At 39.2% G+C, this 21,262-nt stretch overlaps 2 protein-coding genes across 2 annotated transcripts; both read right to left on the reverse strand.

Annotated features, from left to right (window-relative positions):
* Nucleotides 1-78: 78 nt before the first annotated feature.
* Nucleotides 79-8,485, reverse strand: haus5 (HAUS augmin-like complex, subunit 5). The gene is made up of 19 exons (XM_034584032.1): nt 8,144-8,485; nt 7,982-8,044; nt 7,750-7,782; nt 7,120-7,144; nt 6,835-6,967; nt 6,501-6,660; nt 6,282-6,375; nt 5,886-5,977; nt 5,722-5,776; nt 5,496-5,623; nt 5,322-5,403; nt 5,053-5,207; nt 4,297-4,459; nt 3,781-3,861; nt 3,475-3,620; nt 3,004-3,100; nt 2,124-2,262; nt 1,811-1,943; nt 79-952 (listed from the first exon to the last, which is right to left on the reverse strand). Exons 1-19 carry the CDS (start codon nt 8,239-8,241, stop codon nt 850-852), a joined length of 1,980 nt encoding a protein of 659 aa, XP_034439923.1. The 5' UTR covers nt 8,242-8,485; the 3' UTR covers nt 79-849.
* Nucleotides 8,486-9,135: 650 nt separating this feature from the next.
* Nucleotides 9,136-15,251, reverse strand: LOC117760516 (fizzy-related protein homolog). The gene is made up of 14 exons (XM_034583613.1): nt 15,063-15,251; nt 13,721-13,830; nt 12,973-13,101; nt 12,725-12,788; nt 12,483-12,613; nt 12,216-12,298; nt 11,945-12,128; nt 11,741-11,806; nt 11,560-11,662; nt 11,152-11,336; nt 10,816-11,049; nt 10,131-10,235; nt 9,933-10,025; nt 9,136-9,841 (listed from the first exon to the last, which is right to left on the reverse strand). Exons 2-14 carry the CDS (start codon nt 13,787-13,789, stop codon nt 9,800-9,802), a joined length of 1,488 nt encoding a protein of 495 aa, XP_034439504.1. The 5' UTR covers nt 13,790-13,830; nt 15,063-15,251; the 3' UTR covers nt 9,136-9,799.
* Between the last annotated feature and the right edge of the window lie 6,011 nt (nt 15,252-21,262).

The following is a 21,262-nucleotide window of genomic DNA, read 5'->3' on the forward strand; positions in this document are numbered from 1 at the left end:
GGACAGAGCGATCGAAGTGCGTATAGGGGAAAACACCACCGTACAAGTCATGCATTTCAAGAAAGACAGGGGCAAAGTCTTGGATTTGTATTTATTAGTAACTGACTTTCACATGGTACAGAGGAGGAGCATGAAGAGCCTAGGAAAGAAAACTAGGATTATAGACAACCATTACTGCTTAGGGCTGCAATAGATTTAGTAAATCAGTGATCGTTGTCACAACATCCTACAGCACCGTGTAGGATCATCATGTCTTGTTTTGTCCAACCAAGCGTCCACAACCTGGGACATCTCAAGTGGAAACTAGTCTGAGACGAAGAAAAGCAGAAAATTCTTATATTTGAGAAGCTAAAAGCCATAAAATGTTTGACATTTTTGTGACTAATTGACTTATTGCAGTCTGTCAAGGTGCCCTCAGGTAAAAATATGCTGCTGTGTTCACCCCACCCCGTCTACCAAGTTTCCAGTAAGTCCTGTTCAACCAAACCTCCCATGCTGCAATAACGCTTAGTATATCTTAGTCTGTGGGGATTTGACTAAACACAACTTTGTTTGGGACCATGTTCTACTTGAGAACAGTATAAACTAAAATAATGAGGTTCTTACAATAGGGTTTGACCCAGGGCGCCACCACAAGACAAGACAAGACCAGATTTAGTTGATATTATATTTTAATGGTGAACACAACATAACACATTAATACCTAATCAAACTGATTTGACATGACCTATGGATCTGAGACAGTAGCCCACTCTGTACGTTGGTAGTCCAGCCCTGACAGTAGCATGGGCATTTCACCACTGAGAGGTGCTTAAAGGGATCTCCTTCATATTTACTAAGAGGTGTCCCTTAGGAGGCATTGGCAGCTATTTTCCATCTTTGTAGCCACTGTTGAAAAGTCATTCCTCCTTTACTGGCTTCAGGGAGGACATGCTGGACTGGTTGATCCCACCTACATGTATCAAAGGTTAAAAAAAACAACAAATAAATTAATGTTTCAGAAAAAAAAAAGTTTGTACTTAAGTCTTTGAAAAATTCAAAAGTCAGGGTATTATCTTCTTATTTTTGGTCATTATTACTGTCATTTTACTCAACACGTGCCTGAGCAACATTTTAACAAGAGTATTTTGATGTTAAAATATGTACAAATAACAAATAAATACAAAATCACATGAAATGATTGACACTGAATTCAATGTGCTGAGTTCCACTGTTACACCATCACATCATACAGATACAAATTGAAGTTGGTTTGATGGTACAAAATAGCAGCACTGAAAAAAATTAAGTTAAACAATACAACCATACATTCATATATAATCAAAGTATAATTTCAGTGAAATACCAATGAGCTCGTTGTTGCACAGTGATTTTTTTGTCTTGTAGGTTGTCAGACACATCGGCTGGTTCCACAGTAAACAGCTCAATGAATATGTTCAGTCACTTTTAATGTTCTGTAATATCACACCAAATTGTTCTTGCACAGTCGGAAAATAGTAGGGTTTGGACAAATTGCACAATTTTACTTTTTCCGGTTCTAGCAGCTGTGCAGCAGCAACAAGGCTCCTTCACATTCTCCTGAATGAGGTTTGTGCTTCTTAGCTGTTAACTTACTCACCACAAATCTTGCCTGCATAACATTGCCTCTGTCAGAATGTGATCTTATGAAAGCTGCTTGTTGGGCACATAAACAATGGTGAAACTATGACAATAGACCCCAGTTGAATTCTCCTTTATAGACATTTCTGACTGCCATAACAATGCTAAATGCGATGGAAGCATTGGTATCTACTTCAGAAATATGCCTCACCAGTATGAGATGGCTGTTTTGACTTGGTCTCCATAAGAAATCCCCTGTGTACAACGTTGGGTGAGGCCTCTGACTCTTGGTACCAGACTCTTCAGAAGCTTCTGATCCTCCTCTACAACTCTGGACAGCAAGGCTAAGAGACACAATGAGGACAAACAGCTGATTTGTTCTTACTAAAACGGATCACAGTTCCTAAACCTTCTTTTTGCCAAGGTGACATAAATTCTTCATCAAGTAGTACACGTACAAACAAAAGACAGACAGCACTTGAGTATGCTAAAAAAATTCTCTGTAGATAAGTTCCTCTGATTACCTTTTTGATCAGATGCATGCAACATTTCTGTTTCCTTCTGTATTTTCTGAAGAGTAGCAGAGTGAAGTTGCAATAACTGACGGAGGAAACGTAACTCAAGCTGCTGAGAGCGAGCGTGTAAACACAAATCCTCTGGAGCCTAAAGTGCAAGAAGGAGATACATTAGTCCGGGTCAAAGAACAAGGCAAGATACAATGAATTCCATTAAAAATTAAATGTGAATTACATGAAAGCAAAACTTATACAATTGTTTGGTAAACTAGAAGACACTCTCTAAAAGCAGAGTCACAGTGGCCTAGAGTAAACAAGGCTGTTAGGGTTATGCCTCTGTGAAGGAAAACTGATTATCATGGATATTTTGATCAGCGCTGTTAGTGAGCGGACTGGGGGTCAAGCGATGGCAGTGGCAGTCAGGTTGTGAATAAAAACCAACCTATGCACGAGGAGTTTCAGGAGCAGTGTGAACTGAACCCTCAAAGCTTTAAACATATATAATACAGGTTTCCACGACCAAACATCAAATGCAAAGTTATGCAGCAAAATTGAATCAAGATACAAGTAACTGAGTTCTATAATGATGAGCTGATTCCAAAGATGTAAAATAAGAATGAGTTCAACATTCAATCTATAAAGCTGAATGGTTTAATGTCACAACTAAGGGATGGGGGAGCTGTTCAACAGAGCCATAAGTAACAATAACCACAGACACGCTTCCTTTCAAAATAAAACTGAGACTGCATTGTGTTGGGGCACATAATTAGAACAATACTAATAGAAGTGGTATTTTTCTGTTTTGATACATTTAGTATAAATGTTGTTCAGTCTTAATGAGACCTTACTTTTGTTACAACAGACTGATATATTATACGTCAACACTCACCTTGTACAGTGGGAAGGCCAGGCTCTGACGCATGCTGCTGAAGGCTGAGGACTGCAGGCGATGGATGGACAGGGATGATGCAGGGATTCTCTGCATTCTGAAACAGGGAGATTTTAAATGTTCAATTTTTCTTCCACAGTCGTCACCACTTGATAAAAAGTATGATTAACAAAATCCTTTCTTGTCATGCACTCTACACTAAAGTCAAATTCTTAAGTCGACTGCAGGTGGAACCACGCGTGTACCACTGATGAAGCAGGGTATTTTACTGACAGATGTTTTTGCTCTGCTTCTCTCATCCGCCTCCCTCCGTGATTTTGTAGTTTAACACCAAATCGAAGTACTATGGATTTCCTCAGTTTCTGTGTTAGTTTAGGAAACTTTTTTTGTGCAATAAAAATAAAATGTCATTGTTTATGTGCTGATCTGAATGAAGTTTAGCCCTTTAAGTAGCAGACTGCTTTCTCTTACCCTTCAACAGTCCTGCGGTCCAGAGCAAAGAGTGAAACCATTCCAAACTGTCTGGCATCTTTTGAAATAGAGTTCCTTAGACTGTTGGCTGCAGCAGTGACGTCATCAAACTGTGGCACCAGCTTATTCTGGAGGAAATCCTGTAACTGAAACATAACGGAGGGATAGACATCTCAAAAAAATATCCAGAAATTTGATTGTTTTTAGAAGCTAAAAGAGACCAAAAACATTTCTTTCACCGCTGCATGGAACAAAATCTATAAACAATCGGTCTACTTAGGTGTCACAGATGTAGAACATCCACACCTCTCTGTGCAGATGGATCAGCTCTGTCTTGGCCGTGGAGTTCCCTTTAATCAGACCTCTGATCTGCTCCTGTCTGAGAACCTGCAGAGACACAACCCAACAACAACTTTGATGATTTACGTTTCACACATATAGACAGCTCTGCATTTCAAGTTGATAAAAATCTGGTTAATCAAGATGCACCTCTCATCATACTAGAGTTCGAACAGAGTGAGATTTTTACAGCATGATAACCATCTAAAAAAATATCACAGTAACACGCTATCTGGTATTTCACAATTATCATTACCCTTTAAAGGAATGAAAACAGAAGCGTTAACGATTGACCATGTTTGTTGGCATGTTACCAGAAGTGCAGGAGGAAGTACTTACATCCTTTGCTTCAGTAAAAATACTAACAGCTCACTGTAAGAGTTACTCTGTTACAGTTATAATTTTCTATACTGAACAAAATGCTTGATTCAACAGTGACGTTAAAAGGCTCTGAGAAGTCTTATTCTGTCAATTGTGACTCACCACTAGTTGTCTGAAGTCCAGAATGCTTTGCCACTGGCTGCGGAGGTTTCTGAGAGCCTCCTGGCGGCTCCTAGCGTGTTGGTCCAGTTGGATACAGCGATCTCTGATGTGATCTCTGGCTGCTGCCTGCATCACACCCTGGAGTTCCAGCTCTACAACGGACCTGACAACAACACAGAGATCAAATCAATCTTTAATTTGAGTTCTTCTTGCAAAAGCAAACACAAATAATTCCAGGAATTTTTATAAACAGAGGACAAACAAATAATGAGACTAGGTTACACTTTATGGGGAGTTATGAGGATATTTAACCCTTTACTATACTACATTTATTTGAAAGCAAACACCTGCTGCTATCGTGGGCTCAAATCCAAAATCCACCTGTCCCGGTCTCTTTGGAGGGATGCAGCAGTTTTAGGGAAAGATATGAAGCTGGGCCCGAAGTCCAGGTCAGATTTCAGGCCCAGTAGATGCAATATTAAGTTCATCATTTTAACATCTTAGTGTTACAGTATTACTATTAAATCCATGCAGCGCCTTGGAACATGTAGAGTTCAATCACATAAAAGTCAATATTAAGTTACCTATGATATTATGGGCTGATGTGTTGTCATATTTCTTGTCAAAGGTGTTTGATTGACCATTACTAATGGACTAGTACAGAATAGAAAATGTTTCAAGGGATTTTTAAATCTTTGAATATACCCCTTTCTGGATTTCATGACCTGGTCCATAAACTACAGTGAGTGGACTCACATTGCCAAAGTGTCATTGTGGAGTTCATCAGCAATACAAGACACCTCCAGCTCAGCCTCCTTCTTGCGGGCCTGCAGCTGATTTTTGAGCTGCTGGACTCTGGAGCGAGTCTGGGCCAGTTCCACCAGACTCTGCTCCACATCCTCCCAAGCATCCTGGAAAAGCAAAGAAAAAAGTATTACTCAGAAATGTCAAAAGCACACAAGCATGTCTTGTTTTAGTCTGAACTTTCTGAATATTAATTGTATGTGAGTGTTTAAGTTAAGAACCTGTAAGAGGGTCTTAACCGGGGGCAACTCATTATCCTCTTCTGCTGACAGGTCCAGCAGGTGATTGCTGTCATAGCGGAACCTGCAATGAACATGCCAAAAAGATACTGTAGCAAAGAAAACTTTTAATTAAATAATCTGAAAACATGACATTAATGTGGTGGTGTTTCTTACCGCAGAGCTGTCACATCCCGAGTCACATCCAGAGAAGCCAGTTTGTCCTCCAGTTCCTTCTGTTCTCTGGAAGCCAAATATTGTAATGCTGACAGAACATGGTTTGGAGGGTAACCACCTAACACATTCTGATGCAAAGACAAGAAACAACATGGTCAGTCAAAGTGAAAATTAAAGACAGTTCACACACAAGTACCAAATTACTTAGGGAAAAATAAAAACCAACCTCCACAGCACTCAACCAGTACTGAAACATGGCAGTCCTCTGTTCACGAGTCATACTGAGACGGAAAGAGGAAAGAAGCAATTAACTAAAGAAAATCTTTTAAATATTGTAAAAGAAGGTTTGTACTTGATTTCTCAAATACTGTTATCCACTGTAGCCCTTACTGTTTGGCTGCTGAGTGCCCCGTTTTCAGTTCACTCTCTTGTAAAGACTGATAGAAGTGGACCCTGTCGTCACACAGCTCTCTGACTTCACGCTGACAGAAGAAAATAAAATTAGTTATGATAATTTCCTTCTATCAGCTGCTGATGTAGTACAGATATTGCGAACTACATTACTCAGATGTTTATCTTGACCAGCTTTTCTTTTCTAAATATAAAAAGTGAAAAGACCAGCAGTAATTTCTGGCTTTTTCCTGACAAATGTGATTTTCAGTGTATGTCATTCTGATTTATCTCTTATGTCCACACATACTATTTATTTTGACACGGCACCTGTTAGATAAACTACACTTTAAACTCTACTCAGTAAAATATAGAACAAATTTAGGCAGCTCTCACCATGACCTGCGCTTCCGAGGTGGATTTGGAGTTGAGGTTGTCACCATCACTACTACTTGAAGACTTATCAAACAGAACTTCAATCTCCGCTTTCCTACAACACACAATGCAGAAGTTTATTTTAATAAATATGAACTACCATCTGATTTACATGCATTTATACATCAGATAAATTTACTAATTTCCAAATGGCTTCAACTTTAATTTTCCCTGCCTCACCTGGCCATCTGTTCCAGTGCCTGACAGTGCACACTGATCTTTTGTGTATCATCAGACAGCACATTGCAGCCCAGGACACAGCGCTGTCTGAAAGCCTGGAGAAGCAGCTCTCTGCGCCGACTATCCTCCACCTGGGACCAGGTACGACTGATAGATTGCTCTGTTGAACAATGACAGAACTAACAATCAAATGCGAAGTCACTTAGCATATTTTACATCTGTGAAATAGATAAATATTTATATTTTGCATGTACACAATGTATTTAAAGCATATCACATTATTTAAATACTGTAAAAACATATGACCCACTTTCACAGCATGTAATGGACTAACCTTGTGTGGCCAGCTGTTCCTCTGTTCCACTGATCTGTGAGTCCAGGTGACTGATCTCAGCCTTCATCTGCTCTATCTTCCTCTGAAGCTCTCTCTGCTTTGCAGCCTCACTCTGGCCCTCAGTCTGCTTTAGCTGCACATGCACAAACAACACCAGCAGGTAAAAGCACATACCATTTAACTAATGGCTTTAATACAACAATTCAAAATATCCACATTGTGTATCATTCAGAGTGTGACTACTTGTGAGAAATGATAATGGAAAGAAAACAAGTTGCTGCCTACCTCTTTGTCCTGAAGAACTTTGTACCTTGAAAATCAAAATGTCAAGGAAATTACCAGACAACTGCTGAACCGACAGTGGGGACAGCGGCATAGGGAAATTCAGTGTATGTGAACGTTTGAACCAGAGCAGCTTTTAGCAGACAATGGCAGGAGCTGCAAAGTGACCAAGTGGTGACAGAGACTCTAATAGAAAGATGGTTAGAACATAAATATACAAACAGCTATAAGCTGCTTCAGCAACTTCTCATAAAGTTTTCATTATAGCTTGCAGATCCAAGCTTGAAAATAGTTTTTTAAAAATCTAATAATTACACTTCAGCTGATATTAACTTTCTGTAAAAAAACACAACATAAATACATAAAGTTCCCTTAAGTTAGGTTTTCTAAAGGATGTTTTACAGATAACATATATACAGTATAAGTGCTATACAAACTACAGAATTGTGACACTGTTTTAAAACGGTACTGTACTTCCCTTTCTTGTCACTTATCGGCTGACACATAAGACAATACAATATATCTAGTATGAGTTAATATTGACAGATGTATCATCCAGGTGAAACTACCAGTCTGGATCTGAGTAACAGGGACATTGTACTGACGGTGGAAGGTCTGAATCTGAAAGGATACCACTGCAGATTCCCACGCATGATCCTCACGTTCCTGGAAAAGCAGAAACAGGTAATAAGCTACAATCGACTGTACATAGGGATGATATTCAATGTATTTTAGGGATAACGATATTTATCAGATGCTATTTAGATTATATATTTACTAGAGAGAGAGAGAGATTATGAGAAGGGATACAAGAAATCACCAGTACTCTAACCATACATAAATGATCCATAGGATGAAGACTGACCTCTGATGGAAGACGTGTTGGATGGCATATTTCCATATTGACTTCCCTGTCCCAACACAGAGCCTAGAAAACAAATGACCAGCGTTACTTCCACTCTGAACAACTTATGAGGCTCTTCAGTATCAGGTACAGCAGGAGATTAGGAGACAGGTGGACACTCACGTTTTGAAGTAGCTGTCATTTGGCAGACTGTCCGGGGGCAGGTTGAACTCTTCTGTCGCCCATCGCTTCAGCTCCTGGACGAGACTCCTGTCCGCCATCCTGACACACAACAACAACAAGCTAGCTGCTGCAGCTAACTCTCAGTTAGTCTGACCGAGCCACTGATACCTGGTGTAACGTTGTTAATCACAATTTTCTGTCTGTCGCTGCACTTAATTAAAACAAGTATCTCTGTTAATAAACCTACATTCACTCGGTTATTGGTTTTATTTATCTTAAAATAATCAAACTTTCAACTTCCCGCCTGTTGTACGTACTTCCGGTGGAGAATGGTCATATCCGCGGACACAGCGCCGCCGCTGGTGGAAGGTGGTTATTGTCGATTGTTGTTGATGAACAGTGTAAACAGTTTTTTTTCCATTCTGACTCCACAAGTAACCATTGACTATATATAGAGCTGAACCCAGAACAGTTTAGACACGAACCAAAAGTTATGTACTTTTCAACATACACACAGAAGTAATGTGCACAAAAAAAAATGGTGAAGTCTGATGATGCAACAGTCCTGCAACAAGTGTTTGTTGAAGCTGCTTCAGGTTATTTAACTTTATCATATTATGTTGGTGGCTGTATTTCTGGTAGACTGACTCACATTATAGAGACATGTGCTTTTCAGTCTGCACTCATGGATATAGCCAAAATGGTTCAAGTAAAATAAGAACTCAACCGAAAAAATGGAACATTCTAAATGATATGTAAGATTTATTGCAGGATCAATTTCTGTCCATTAATCTAAACTATAACACTGAAATGTATGGGGAAAACAAAAAGTCAAAAGTTAAATATTGTTTTCATATTATGTAAATGAGCTGCATTTGTATTCAGACTACAAAATTATAGTTTTGTTAACCATTATAAAGCATAATCTAACAATATAATTGCAACTAAATTAAATCAAGTTCGATAATAAATGAAAAAAAAGGAACAATACACAAAGTCATACCTTGTTTTATTTCGTCCTTTACTACAAAGAATCAATCGTGTAGTATACGTCTCAATGCACAGCATTAGACTTTCAAAACACAGGAGGAAACTGCATAATTTCAACCAACTACTCTTCAAGCTTAGTAGTCGCAGGATCACGGTAAACATGGTGCACATACTGTAGAAGGCTTAGTAGGTGATTTTGTTTAGTTTGTATGTTTAAGTCCTATTTTTCTCCACAGAATCAAATTTTTCCATTACAGACGATTCATACACTGAATATTTACCATATAACAAGTGCATTAAATAAATTAAACCTGAGTTAAACAAAAACTAAAAATGCTCAAAGTCCGAAGTATTGAAAACATTATCACAACATTTTTAAGGCCCATGATTATTTGTTACAAAAAATACAAAATGGAAATTAACCCATATTTTAAAAAAGTAAAGAAAAATTACAACCAGTGAGAGCATATGTGTCAAAAATAATTTCCCAAACAAATGTTAGTGTCAAAAATATATATCTCAGTTGTTCCTGCTGCCGTTTCCTCTGTGAAAAATGTCCCGAGATGCCTCAGATTGTAATGTCTGTCCTTAGCACCATGTTTATGAATTGTCCACTGATGACGCTGTGATCCACTCAAAGTTGAATTTTTAAACATTTGTCTAAAGTTACCGTATCCTGGTGAAGAGATTTAAAACTGATACAGATTCCTGAAACAAAAGAAAAACAGAAACTCAGATAATTACTTTGCAGATTCAGGGAGAGTACTGAGTATTATTCCAAATCAAAGTGCTTTCTCACCTTCGTTGACCTTGTTTTGCTGAAAACATTCCAGAAGCGTAGGGTCTCATCTCCAGCTCCTGTCACTATCGCCTCGCCATCCGGGGACATCGCCTGAAAACATTAAACATTTATGAGGCTGCTGCCAGATTTTCTGGCAAAGATGGCTGGTTTTTAGAATTAATGTGACCAGCACTGAAATCTCATACATATACTGACCAGGTAGAGGACTCTGTACGAGTGTCCTGTGAGCTTGGCCACCTGAGTGAGAGCTGGATATTTCCACACCAAGATCTGGTTCTGAGAGTAGCCATGGGTGCTCACCTGAAAAGAGATACATAATTATAATCCACGGTGCTGTGAAAACTGTGCTGTGTGTAAAATGATATCTGTTAAACATAACCCCATTCAGTTAGAAACTATTGAATTACTGCAAACCAAAAAGACCACCATTGTGCTCAACAATGCATCCTACATTGTGTGAAAGTGAAAGGGCATACTTCCCCCAGAGCAAAGTATTCAGAGTATCACAACCTTATACTAAGAATACCATTAAGGTCTAAGATCCTCGGTTAAGTACGTAAAATAAAAAAAAATTGAATTGAAGATACAACACGCTTTCTAATGGTTTCATGTGTTAATAGAAATATGCCATGATATCCAAAGTAACAGTGATGGTGACTTTAAGAGTTTTCCTTTCCTTGTATCACATGCATTTTAAGGAATTGTATTCTAAAATTAAGCAGTGTGAGTAAAAAGACTGATATCAATGTAAAAGATCTTTACAAATTCATATGAATCAGGTACAAATAGAAATAGAAAAAGACAAAATAATCAATTGCATAAGTATTCACCTTATTTGCTGTACAACAAATGTGTCCAGTGTGTATCTAGAGTCACTCACCAGCTCATTAGCATGCTTGGACCAGGCCAGGTTGCAGACCTGTGAGCCTGTGTCCATACATTGCAGCGGCTGCGACGTCAGTGTGTTCCAAAATCGGATGCAGCGGTCGGCAGTGCCGCCTCCAGACGCCAGCAGGCCGTGCTGATGGGGGGACCAGGCGATGGCTTTAACTGCGGCCAGGTGATCCATGTAGGTCTGCACTGGGCTCAGCGAGGAGTGGTTCCACACCAGCAGCTGAGGTGACGAAATGACAAATCACACCTTTATTAATGAGTAACTCAAAATTAAATAGATGGATAAAGACAGAGACAGGGTTAATAAATACAACAACTGCACCTTGTTGTCATTTCCACCAGAAGCGAGCAGCTGATGGTCAGTGCTCCACTTCAACCCACACACTTCCTGTCTGTGTCCCTGCAGCCGCCTCTCTGACTGCAGTGGAGGCGTCCGTATGTCTCTTTGAAGAATCATACGATCACGGCTTCCTGAAGACAACTGGTCTGCATTCCACGCTAAAGCTCCTTTAGACAGAGCAAAATGTCCTTTATACTTGATCACATTTTCAACATATGACTAAAAACCAAATTTTCAAAAGGCATCTATCAATTATGAAGAACATCAGGTATTTATTTGACCTACTGCTTTTTTACTTCAGATCATTTGTTTGTATTGTGTCTTTAAGATTCCTGTCGAGCCATTCTATGACCCTCACTTTGTGTCTGTAAACACAGAAACTGTTCATACCAACTCTGGCTGTGTGTCCTTCCAAGGCAAAGAGTTTCTTCCCAGCGCCAGCGTCCCAGATCTGAACATATCCTTTGTGAGTTCCCACTGCGACCAAGTTACCCTAAAAACATAAAGAATCATTTGACGAACAAAAAATATTTGTACCAAACGTTGTGATGGCAGTAAGCTGTGTATTTACCCTTTCAGACCAGCCAACCGATGTGACTGAGTCTCCCTCCACTGACAGATCACACAACCTTGTTACCTGAGGAAAAGCCAGATTAACTATTGTACAGCAAAATAATGAATTCTTCTAAAAATACAAATATATTTTTATAAATATTAATCAAACAGTTTAAGTCAAAGTTTAAAATATGTTGTACAGACACACGCAGTGTATTACCTGGCTGGTACAGGCACTCCAGAGGTAAACACATGTGCCCAGCCCGACACTGAGGACGTTGAGGGAGGACCAGTCCACTAAGTTGAGATAAAAGTCATCCTGCAGCTCTGGAGCATCGAGAACCTTAAAGGGGATCTTTGAGATCTTGCGTGTTGGCTTCCTCGGCGAACGTAACAATTTTTGACTGAAGCAGAAAAAGTTGGACACGATGAAATCCTGATGCTAAAATGTATGTGTTTCTCTTTACAATGCAATCAACAAAAACCATTACCTTTTGTTGCTGACAGGTGATAAGGAGTATGGGGAGATGTTGGTGCTATTGTCAGGAGACGCTGTTTCTGTGTTGAGTGAATACTGTAAAGAATACAAAGGCAGACATTATATTTTCTACCAGCTTCATTGTTCTACTCTATGATTTTGTAGTTTTGCTCCTGTTAAGGACTCCAAGAGCATATTCCTTTTGTCTCTGTTCTGATGTGATAAATGTGCCACATAATTCAGTATATACAGTAAGTGGTGTGAGATGAGATGTTCATACAGTGAAGAGACTCCTCGTCTCGGGGGTGGTTGGCTGTAGACGTCTGTCCTCCGTCTGCGGGTCCTGGATCTTATCTATTCCTGCTCCCAGCAGCTCATTCTTCAGCAAAGCAGAGTAGGCCAGCCCATCTGCTACACGCACAATAATATAATCTAGATTCATTATACTCTATAGACAAATGTAATACCACAATCTTAGCTGTTTATAAGAAACTCATCCAAAATAACCTTTAAAAAATTTACCTTTGACGTTATCAGTAGTGGCATCTTTAGATTTTCTGCTCTGAATTGGTGACTTTTCGTTTTCCTAATTAAAAAGTCAAAACCAATGATGTCATTGATTTGAGGTAGACATAGCATCCAGACTGTAAACACCTTCACCCAGACACACTGTTAACATTTTGAAATGTGTAATATACATGAAAAGAAAATGTTCCCTGACAAAAGCCCAGACACACAGCTCAATAACTTCCCCCACAACATGTTCTTACATTTATCCTGTGGAAGTTGATATTCCAGTTGGCCCCGGCTCTGGTGGGTATAAACCTGTCTCCAAGCTTACTGGGCGAGGATAATGGGGAACCAGTGGGTGTCCGACTGTGGAGACCGCGTGTCGATTTCTGCAAAACAAACACAATATCATAAAGTGTTTTTACTTCTGTAAGTTTGGTCAATTTTTTACAAGTTCTAATATACAGTGCAGTGTAAAGGCTTTAGGCACTTAAGATTATTTGATTTTCATCCATCAGACAGTGTCGTCAGAGAGGCCTCTGATCGGCCCTACATACAAATATCTTCAGAGACAAAAAGAACAAGGAGTCCTGCAACAGACATTATGGCTGTGACAGAGTCTTGAGACAGAAGACATTGACTGAGAGCCTAAAAACACAGAACAACTGTGGCAAGTTCTGCAAGATTCTTGAAACAACTCACCTGCTAACTACCTTGAAAAAGTGCATGAGTATAACAAAGATAACTGATTATGTTTCAAAGGAAAAAAGTGACCACAGAAAATATTGATTTAGTTGGTTTGTTATACTGCAGTTTGTATGAAGTTACCTGGCAAATAGTGAACTATTCATGGAAATATCTTTGGAAACATCCTCACTTCACCTTTAGTGCCTCAAAGATTATTATCCAACACAACACTGACAAAGGTTTAGTGTAGGTGTGCAACATTTTGGATGATTAATGGTAACAAGAAATAGAAAGAGCAAAGAAAAGAAATATTGAACTTACAGCAGGACTCAAGTTGTCATTTTGAATGTTAATTTGGCGGAAGAGGCGATGTTCATATTCTGGATCCATCCTAGACACTGATCCTCCAGCCACAGAGTGGGAAAACAATCCTGGCAAATACAAGAATGAAAACACGTTCAACAATGTGTCTGGGTCAGTGTTACTGCTCTTGGATATTTGACCTTCTCTCTATCGACTGACATCTGTTAGATACATTGAAACACTATTTTTAAATCGTACAACCCTTAGTAATCGTTTTAAAGTAGCCTGCATTACACAAACACTAACAATGATCTTTTAGTAATGTAGGAAACATTTAGTATCTGGTAGTTTATAATCCAAAATATTTGCATAATCTTAGATTATTTTCAAGAGGAAAGAGGCACAGATGTATTTTCTTTTAGAAATAATAATAAAAAAAGATAGCACTTTTATATTAAAATTCATGATAATTCAAAGCAGAATATTTATACATCACAAAATTATGCCTGGAGATGATCACTGATAATTATAATTAATTGCATATGCTGTTGTTATATATATATATATATATATATATATATATATATATATATATATATATATATATATACATACACACATATATACAGTATAATGCTTATGAGTAATGCGAGCATAGAGAGAAGGTTTAACATATAATTGATTGAAGTCAGATTCGTTTTGGTGTTTCAAAACGAATCAGGTGTTTGTTATTCTCTGCTCATAAAGAAGAAATTAAAACCACAACCTTTAAATCAGTCTTTAAACTTTAAAGAAATAATAATGAGACTTTTATCATGATTATTATCGATATCAACTGGTATGAACATTTTAATCTTGATATAAATTTGGCCCACATCGCCCACCCCTAGTATATCTTATCCTGAAGAATTACAAAAGGAATCCACATGATTTTGCAGTATCCTGATCGCAATCTGTTAAACTAGAATGTGTGGAATGACAGTCTGACATGAAACGATGACGTGTGGATATTTTAAAGACATCTATTTGACATTTAGCTTGATAATAACGCTTCATTCAACCCCCATAGGAAGCTTTATATTAGAGAAAGTGATGACATGAAGTCTGTGTGACCTTAATATTTCACTCAAACGTTTCCAAAGTAAGAGCAGAGTCACTGCTGTCAATGATGACTTTGAACGAGTTCAAGTGAACAGCTCGATAATGTCGTTAGACGGACTGTGTCAACATGTCTATCTTCAGTCACGCTTCTATTTAAAAACTCTCCGGCTAACTAGCTTCAGCAAACTTAGCTCACGGCTAATTTGGCTAGTGGCTAACTTAGCAAGTGGTCGTGTTCACTTTGCTGCAGGAAACGTACCAGAGCCGCTGAGCAGCACCGCCCACAGACCGGACACCGACCGGACACCGACACAGACCGGACACCGACACAGGACAGAGATGTGATGGATCAGTGCAACAACTGGTTATAATATAAGTTATTCACTGTCAGAGGAAGGTTTGTGTTTACTTCTGTTTATTGATGACGTGAAGAGGTGCATTCTGGGATGTTTCACACAGACCCTTCCATCCGGTGACGTCACGCCTACGTCACCAATCAAAACACGGAAGCACAACTTAAGTGTACATTTTACAGTATATGGCAATTCATTCGTGTCATATATAGAAACACACAATTTAGACAACTCAATCACTTGAATACTAAAAAGAAGATCAATGAAATGAGATTATAAATAAAATAAAATAAATATTTAAGAGGCTTCTAATAATCATAAGGCATCAAGGATTCTTAGTAGACTGCTTTTGAAGACCGTTAATGGAGGCTGTGTTTCCATTGTGTGTTTCATGCTGTGTTTTTTATTCAGGATTCCTCAGTGCTCTTAATTTGTTCATTGAAACTGAAGTAAAGTGTCATGGCAGATTTTCAAACATAGGGGGCGTAGTAGTTCCATTCTTAAACTCTCCAGGCACGTTGGTGTGTAGACTGAACAAACTTTAAGCCTCGTATACAGAAGAACTTATCTTTACCAGCCCTGGTCTTACAGTCTTATGGTTCACGATTTGAAATAAAACACATATGTGTGAATTCTGACCACCAACAACAGCACATTATGAATGTTGTGTGCAAAAAACAAAAGTTAAAGAGTATGACGTGATGACCAAGAGGAGGAATTCACCTTCCACATCGTTCAGTACAGAACATGTTTTCTGCAGCGTGTAATGACACTTCAATACGGTGGATGCCTGCTGTCCTTGGGATGATAGAATAATATTCATATTCCAGCCTCCCAACTCTTTTTCTTTGCCATTAATTTAAAGAGACACAATATAAAACACTGCTTAGACAAAACAGAACACTCCATGTGTTGGACAAAATCACAGTAGATCACCATTTTGTGTGAAGTGTTAATGAACAGCTGGAATTTCTAAAATATGTATCTTCTTTGGAGATCCAGGACAGTTTTAGTCGGTCTGCTGGAGTAGGAATCATTCAATTGGGCAGAAGCTGATGAACATGAGCTGATGAATTTTAGCAAGGAAATGGGTCAGGGATAAATATCCTACTTTGACATTGTAAGTTGTTCCAATGGAAAAAATTAGTGCCAAATCAAAAGGAAATGATAAAAACGTTATGGATCTAAACATGAAGAGCCACATTTGATTTTAAAGTCAGTGATACTCTGATACATGTTGTCGTGTTTCCATTAAACTAAAGCAACTGCCTCACTGTCAACTTTGTGTCCAACCTGGTTATATGACTTGTTTACCGTTACCGCCATCCCATGACCCCTTGCATCCCTGACCTGTTTCCTGTTGGTCCACAACACAGGGCTTCTTAGTGTAACCTGCTAAATATTTATAAAGATATTATGTACCAACAAATAATAATGAAGAAATACCACACATCTCAGAAGCAGATTAGCCTGCACACAGTGGTAATGTATGTAGCCCACACCAGTACTATGGTCACACTGTGATGTATATTTTACAAACAAAAAGTCATGATAAAAACGTACAACTTAGAAAAACAGAGGACAGTGAGATTCAGTGAGATTCAGTGAGATTGTAACTGTGCTGCGTTAAAAAGCTGCAGACTTGTGATGAGATATGCGATGATCTAATCAGGTGTGCAGCCTGGTTTTGGTTCATGACAGTTCAGTTGTATTTTTAGATTTGATGGCTTGGCCCTCTTCCTTCTTTAGATTATTTTGTAACAGGATTATCGATTCACTGTGTGTGTGCGTGCGTGTGTGTGTGCATGCGTGTGTGATAAATGTTTTGAGTTTGTTTACACATTTTGTGTTGTGCTCATCCCAAACTCCCCCCCCCCCCCACTGCTGAGTGTACTCTCCTCTCACCAGCCTTGTCTGCACAATAGAGTGGTCTCTGAGTTTTGCTGCTAATGACCATGTAGCTGTAACAAAAGACTGAGCTCTGTGCCTTTAATGTTGTCAAGTGTAGTGATAATAATCACACACGGAGCGCACAGGGGGCCCCCCCCGTGAACTTCAATGTGTGTCTGAGCGAGCCTATAGAAATGTAGCACATCAGACACACAACATAGTTCTGCAAGTGTGAAGGAAGCACCCCCTCCACCACACACACACACTTTGTCTGTCTGTCTATCTGTCTCCTTCACACAGACACACCCACACAAGACTGGCGCCAACGACCAAATCCCCCCTCATGCCCCCCCTTTAACTGACCTCTAATTATGTCATGCGAAAAAGCTGTGTCCCATTGAAAAGCTCTCTTAATCAAACCCAATTAATTCCGCTGTTTTCCCTTATTATCCTTTGCAAGGAACGCGTCTTTCCAATAAGACTGTTAACTCCAGCCTTGGCCCTTTCAGATCTACTGGGGTGCAGGAGCGAAATAATAGACTGCACAATTAATCAATTAGTCAGTAGGGCCTCAGTTGTTCTTAATGAACACAGGAACCGTGGAGCAGAGCGGTGCAGTGGTTCTGGGCTTCCTCCAAATCTGCCTTAGCTACATTTAACTTGAAATACGTGAATCCTCATCTCTGTGACCTTTACAGTTAGACTATATGGGAAATTATACGAGAGTAGCTCACTTCATGATATTGCATCATTATTGATCAGTTTCATTTCTGATGTCATAATTCTCCTATAATTCCTATAGGCACCTGTAATTTCTCCACTTTCTTGCAGAATTGTGTTGAGTGTCGTGGGGCTGGTCTAAGCTCAGTTATTGTCATCAGATTTCATGATGATTAAAAAACAAATTCAGAGTAACAGAGAATAGAGTAGCTTACAAAAATGATACATGGTGCATAAGTGCAGAAGAACATTTCATGAACTTTCTCTATGCTGATCTACTGCTGCTCAAGTCACGGATTGCTAACCATTTGAACAAAACTATGCTATTTTTTGACCAGCTACTTAACCATTAAATATTCAAACTTTGAGACAATCGGCTATAATGCATTTTTTATTATAATTTTTTGGGGGAATAAAGTGTCTCATATCAGGCCAAATCTTTAGGTCATCAAGCCTCATTAAATCCCAAGTAAAGTGCAGTCAATATAATTTGCTGAAGAAGGGTATAGATTCAGCCAAAATCTGCAGGAATAGCTGAATAGCCAGATGTTGAGTTCAGAATATTTATCACATTTACTCCAGTATGTTGCAGGGTCAAGAACAAATTTCAATGTGCAAGTCTCAAGACTTTACTCTGTATATATTTTGATTACATGTAGCCTTATGCCTCTGGTACCTGAAAGGCTCAACGTTGGTTCGGTTTAATGCAACAATCACCTCATTGTGATGTTAAGAGACAGAATAAGTTTGAGATCTTTTCTAGTCTGAAGTATCAGGCTTGTGCATTTTATCCCCTTAAAGACTCTGTATTTTTCTCCACCATTATTATTCAACAAGAAACTGATTGACTTGCTGCACAGTACAGATTTCCACATTAAATCTGGCTATGTTTTGGAAGAGCACATATGTTACACTGTGGAAAAATCACTGCATCGTTCTGGAACATTTAGCAATGTGCTATAGCTGTATTTATTGTAATGCAACATGGAGAGTTGAAGGAATCAGTTCTGGGACTTGTTGGAGAGTGACTTTTAAAAATTGCCTCTAAAATTGTATTTGGTTCATGTTTGAATCCATTTTTGAATGTGTCTCCATCAGAACTTCTCTTTCAAGTTGACGTGCTGCTGCTCTTTTTCCCATGCTTTTCATTGTGCCATGCACTCTAGCTCAACGCATGCCTACCCCGGCCCCTGGCTGTGGCCATAGCCCCGACTTGGCCCCGACTGAGCAGTGCCAAGCTGTCCAGCAGTTAGTTAGTGTCTCTTCAGGCCCAGCTCGGCCCGGCCTGGCCTGGGTACTAATCCCCGGGGCTGTCAGAGGACCCCGCTCTGAACTCATCCTGCAACACAGGAAAACGCTCTAATTGGGGGATTTTCTACATCATTAACCCTGATGAGCAGCCACCCCACCCTCCCTCCCTTCCCTCCCTCTCTCTCTCTCTCTCTCTCTTCCTCTCCACTCTTACTTCTCCTCGCTCTCCCACTCCGTCTCCCTCACTCCCACACTTTACTGCAGCTTAATCTCTCTCTTAATGTTTCTCTTTTTACTTTCTCTCACTCTGACTTCCTCACATTCTCTGTCTCTCCTTTCATCTTTACAACTCTAGAGCATTTTTTTCTTTTTCATCCATACAGTGTTATAGTTGTTGAAACACCAGGGAAGATACAACCTCTTCAACTTGAATCAACATGTAAAAGTATTGAAGTGCCACAAGTTTCTATGATTTCCCTGAGATGTGAGTTCAAATATGGCTTTCTTTTCTCCTCCTTCTCAAATCAATGTCAAGTGAGTCCTAACTGATTTTATTTTTGTTTCATGCCAACACCTGCCCTCAATAGAGCACCGATACATTTAACTCACAGATCCAAGAGTCACGTTCTCTGAAAAAATAACTACTTGGTGATTTTTTAAAACCCATAATAAGCTCATTTAACAATCGTCTAAATGCTAAAAGGCTCTTTCAACAATTTTAATAAAAGAATATTCTGTCCACATGAGAGAAATACTTATACAGGTTGTTGGAAATGTCTTCTATAGATCTATAGATGCCAATTTAATTGATGATACCATTAATTACAAATGTCATGTCTAGCTTTGTTTGAAATTGGAAGAAGAGGCGCAACTTGAGAAACAAAGTATTCGAGAGGCAATTTTATATTTTCTCATCCAGATGTTTAGATGAGGTGTCTTTAGCATCTATAAATGACTCCAGATCATTGGTGTTGTTCATATAACATCTGTGTTTTGTCAAACACATGTGGGTATTTATGTTTGGGATATAATTGGATGCTCAGCTCTGCATCTCAAATGGTAAAACTGGAGCTCAACAACAACACAACACTGACAAAATATGTCTCTGTTATTTCCACTATAGCTTCTCCATATGGTCCCAGAAGTGAGGTACGTCCATCTGTCCAGGAAAGTGATTCACACGCTGAGGAGAGCAGCCAGCACGGCGGCACCGGTCACTCTGTGAACATGTGTTGCAGCGGCTCAGCCTGCCGGCCTGCCCGCCTGCCTGGGGGCAATTAGGGAGCCGGGCCCTGTGGTCAGAGGCCCCCCTGGGAAGCGCTGATTGATTGGAGTCTCATCTTCCTAACAGGCTGGCACCCTGCCACCAAACCATGGAAAAGCAGAGAGGATTGGGAGGGGTAGAAAAAAGAAAGAGCTCTTATACGACAGAGAGACGGAGAACAAGTAGGAAAAGAGAGAAAAATGTCTCTGCCCGTGTATGTCAGATGATAACGATTATATTGTAGTAATCTTGGATTGCTCTTTAGACTTAGTGAGGTGAAGAAAAAAAACAGTGACCACGTGGGAATGAGTGCACAGGTCAACATGAAAGCACTGCAGTGAGAAAACAGAGATACGGCTTCTATCAAACTATATTTATTTTCAGATTGTCATTCTTTCCAGAATATGGACATCAATGATTCCAGAAAAAATCAAAAAAGAAAGAAAATAATGAAATCACTAAGACAGATATAACTACGACATGTAAGAAAACAACCATAGGAAACAATATTCTGTGCATTTTCACATAAAAAACAAATCAAAACTGGGATCTAGTGCAGTTTTGTCCATTATCTAAACTTTGGCTTATTCTTTGTCCAAAAATCACATATGTAGCATCCTAAAGAAGCTCTTAGTGTGCAAGGTAATCCTTATTTCCTCCGGGGTCCTGGCATCTTCCAGCAGGGGGTCTAAACATCACTAAAAAACAACAATAAACAACAAACAAACTACATGATGACTGATCATGAGCAGCCGATGTAACGCTGTGTCTTCCCTCTCTAAGCAGGATTTTCCAATCAACCAGAAATGACCAAATGTTGTTTTCTTTGTCGCTGTATTCACGACTTGCCGTCAGAACAATTTTCACATCATATTAAAGTGAAATATCACAACCATACCATGGGTATTTATGGGGGGGAATGGGTCTCCTTTAAAAAATATACATATAAAAAATAAAGAGGATTCTGAAATTGCACTTTAA

Source organism: Hippoglossus hippoglossus, chromosome 4, assembly GCF_009819705.1.
Source record: "Hippoglossus hippoglossus isolate fHipHip1 chromosome 4, fHipHip1.pri, whole genome shotgun sequence".
In the NCBI taxonomy this organism is placed as follows: Eukaryota; Metazoa; Chordata; class Actinopteri; order Pleuronectiformes; family Pleuronectidae; genus Hippoglossus; species Hippoglossus hippoglossus.

What these genes read in the sequence shown, in the direction of transcription:
- haus5 (XM_034584032.1), bottom strand. Translation starts at nt 8,241, where the DNA reads ATGGCGGACAGGAGTCTCGTCCAGGAGCTGAAGCGATGGGCGACAGAA. An exon ending in CCTCGGAAGCGCAGGTCATG is followed by an intron (nt 5,978 to 6,281) that starts GTGAGAGCTGCC and finishes TTCTTCTGTCAG; the next exon opens with CGTGAAGTCAGAGAGCTGTG. An exon ending in TGATCCATCTGCACAGAGAG is followed by an intron (nt 3,621 to 3,780) that starts GTGTGGATGTTC and finishes GTTATGTTTCAG; the next exon opens with TTACAGGATTTCCTCCAGAA.
- LOC117760516 (XM_034583613.1), bottom strand. Translation starts at nt 13,789, where the DNA reads ATGGATCCAGAATATGAACATCGCCTCTTCCGCCAAATTAACATTCAA. An exon ending in TCAACTTCCACAGGATAAAT is followed by an intron (nt 12,789 to 12,972) that starts GTAAGAACATGT and finishes CTTTTTAATTAG; the next exon opens with GAAAACGAAAAGTCACCAAT. An exon ending in GCAAAACAAGGTCAACGAAG is followed by an intron (nt 9,842 to 9,932) that starts GTGAGAAAGCAC and finishes CTTTTGTTTCAG; the next exon opens with GAATCTGTATCAGTTTTAAA.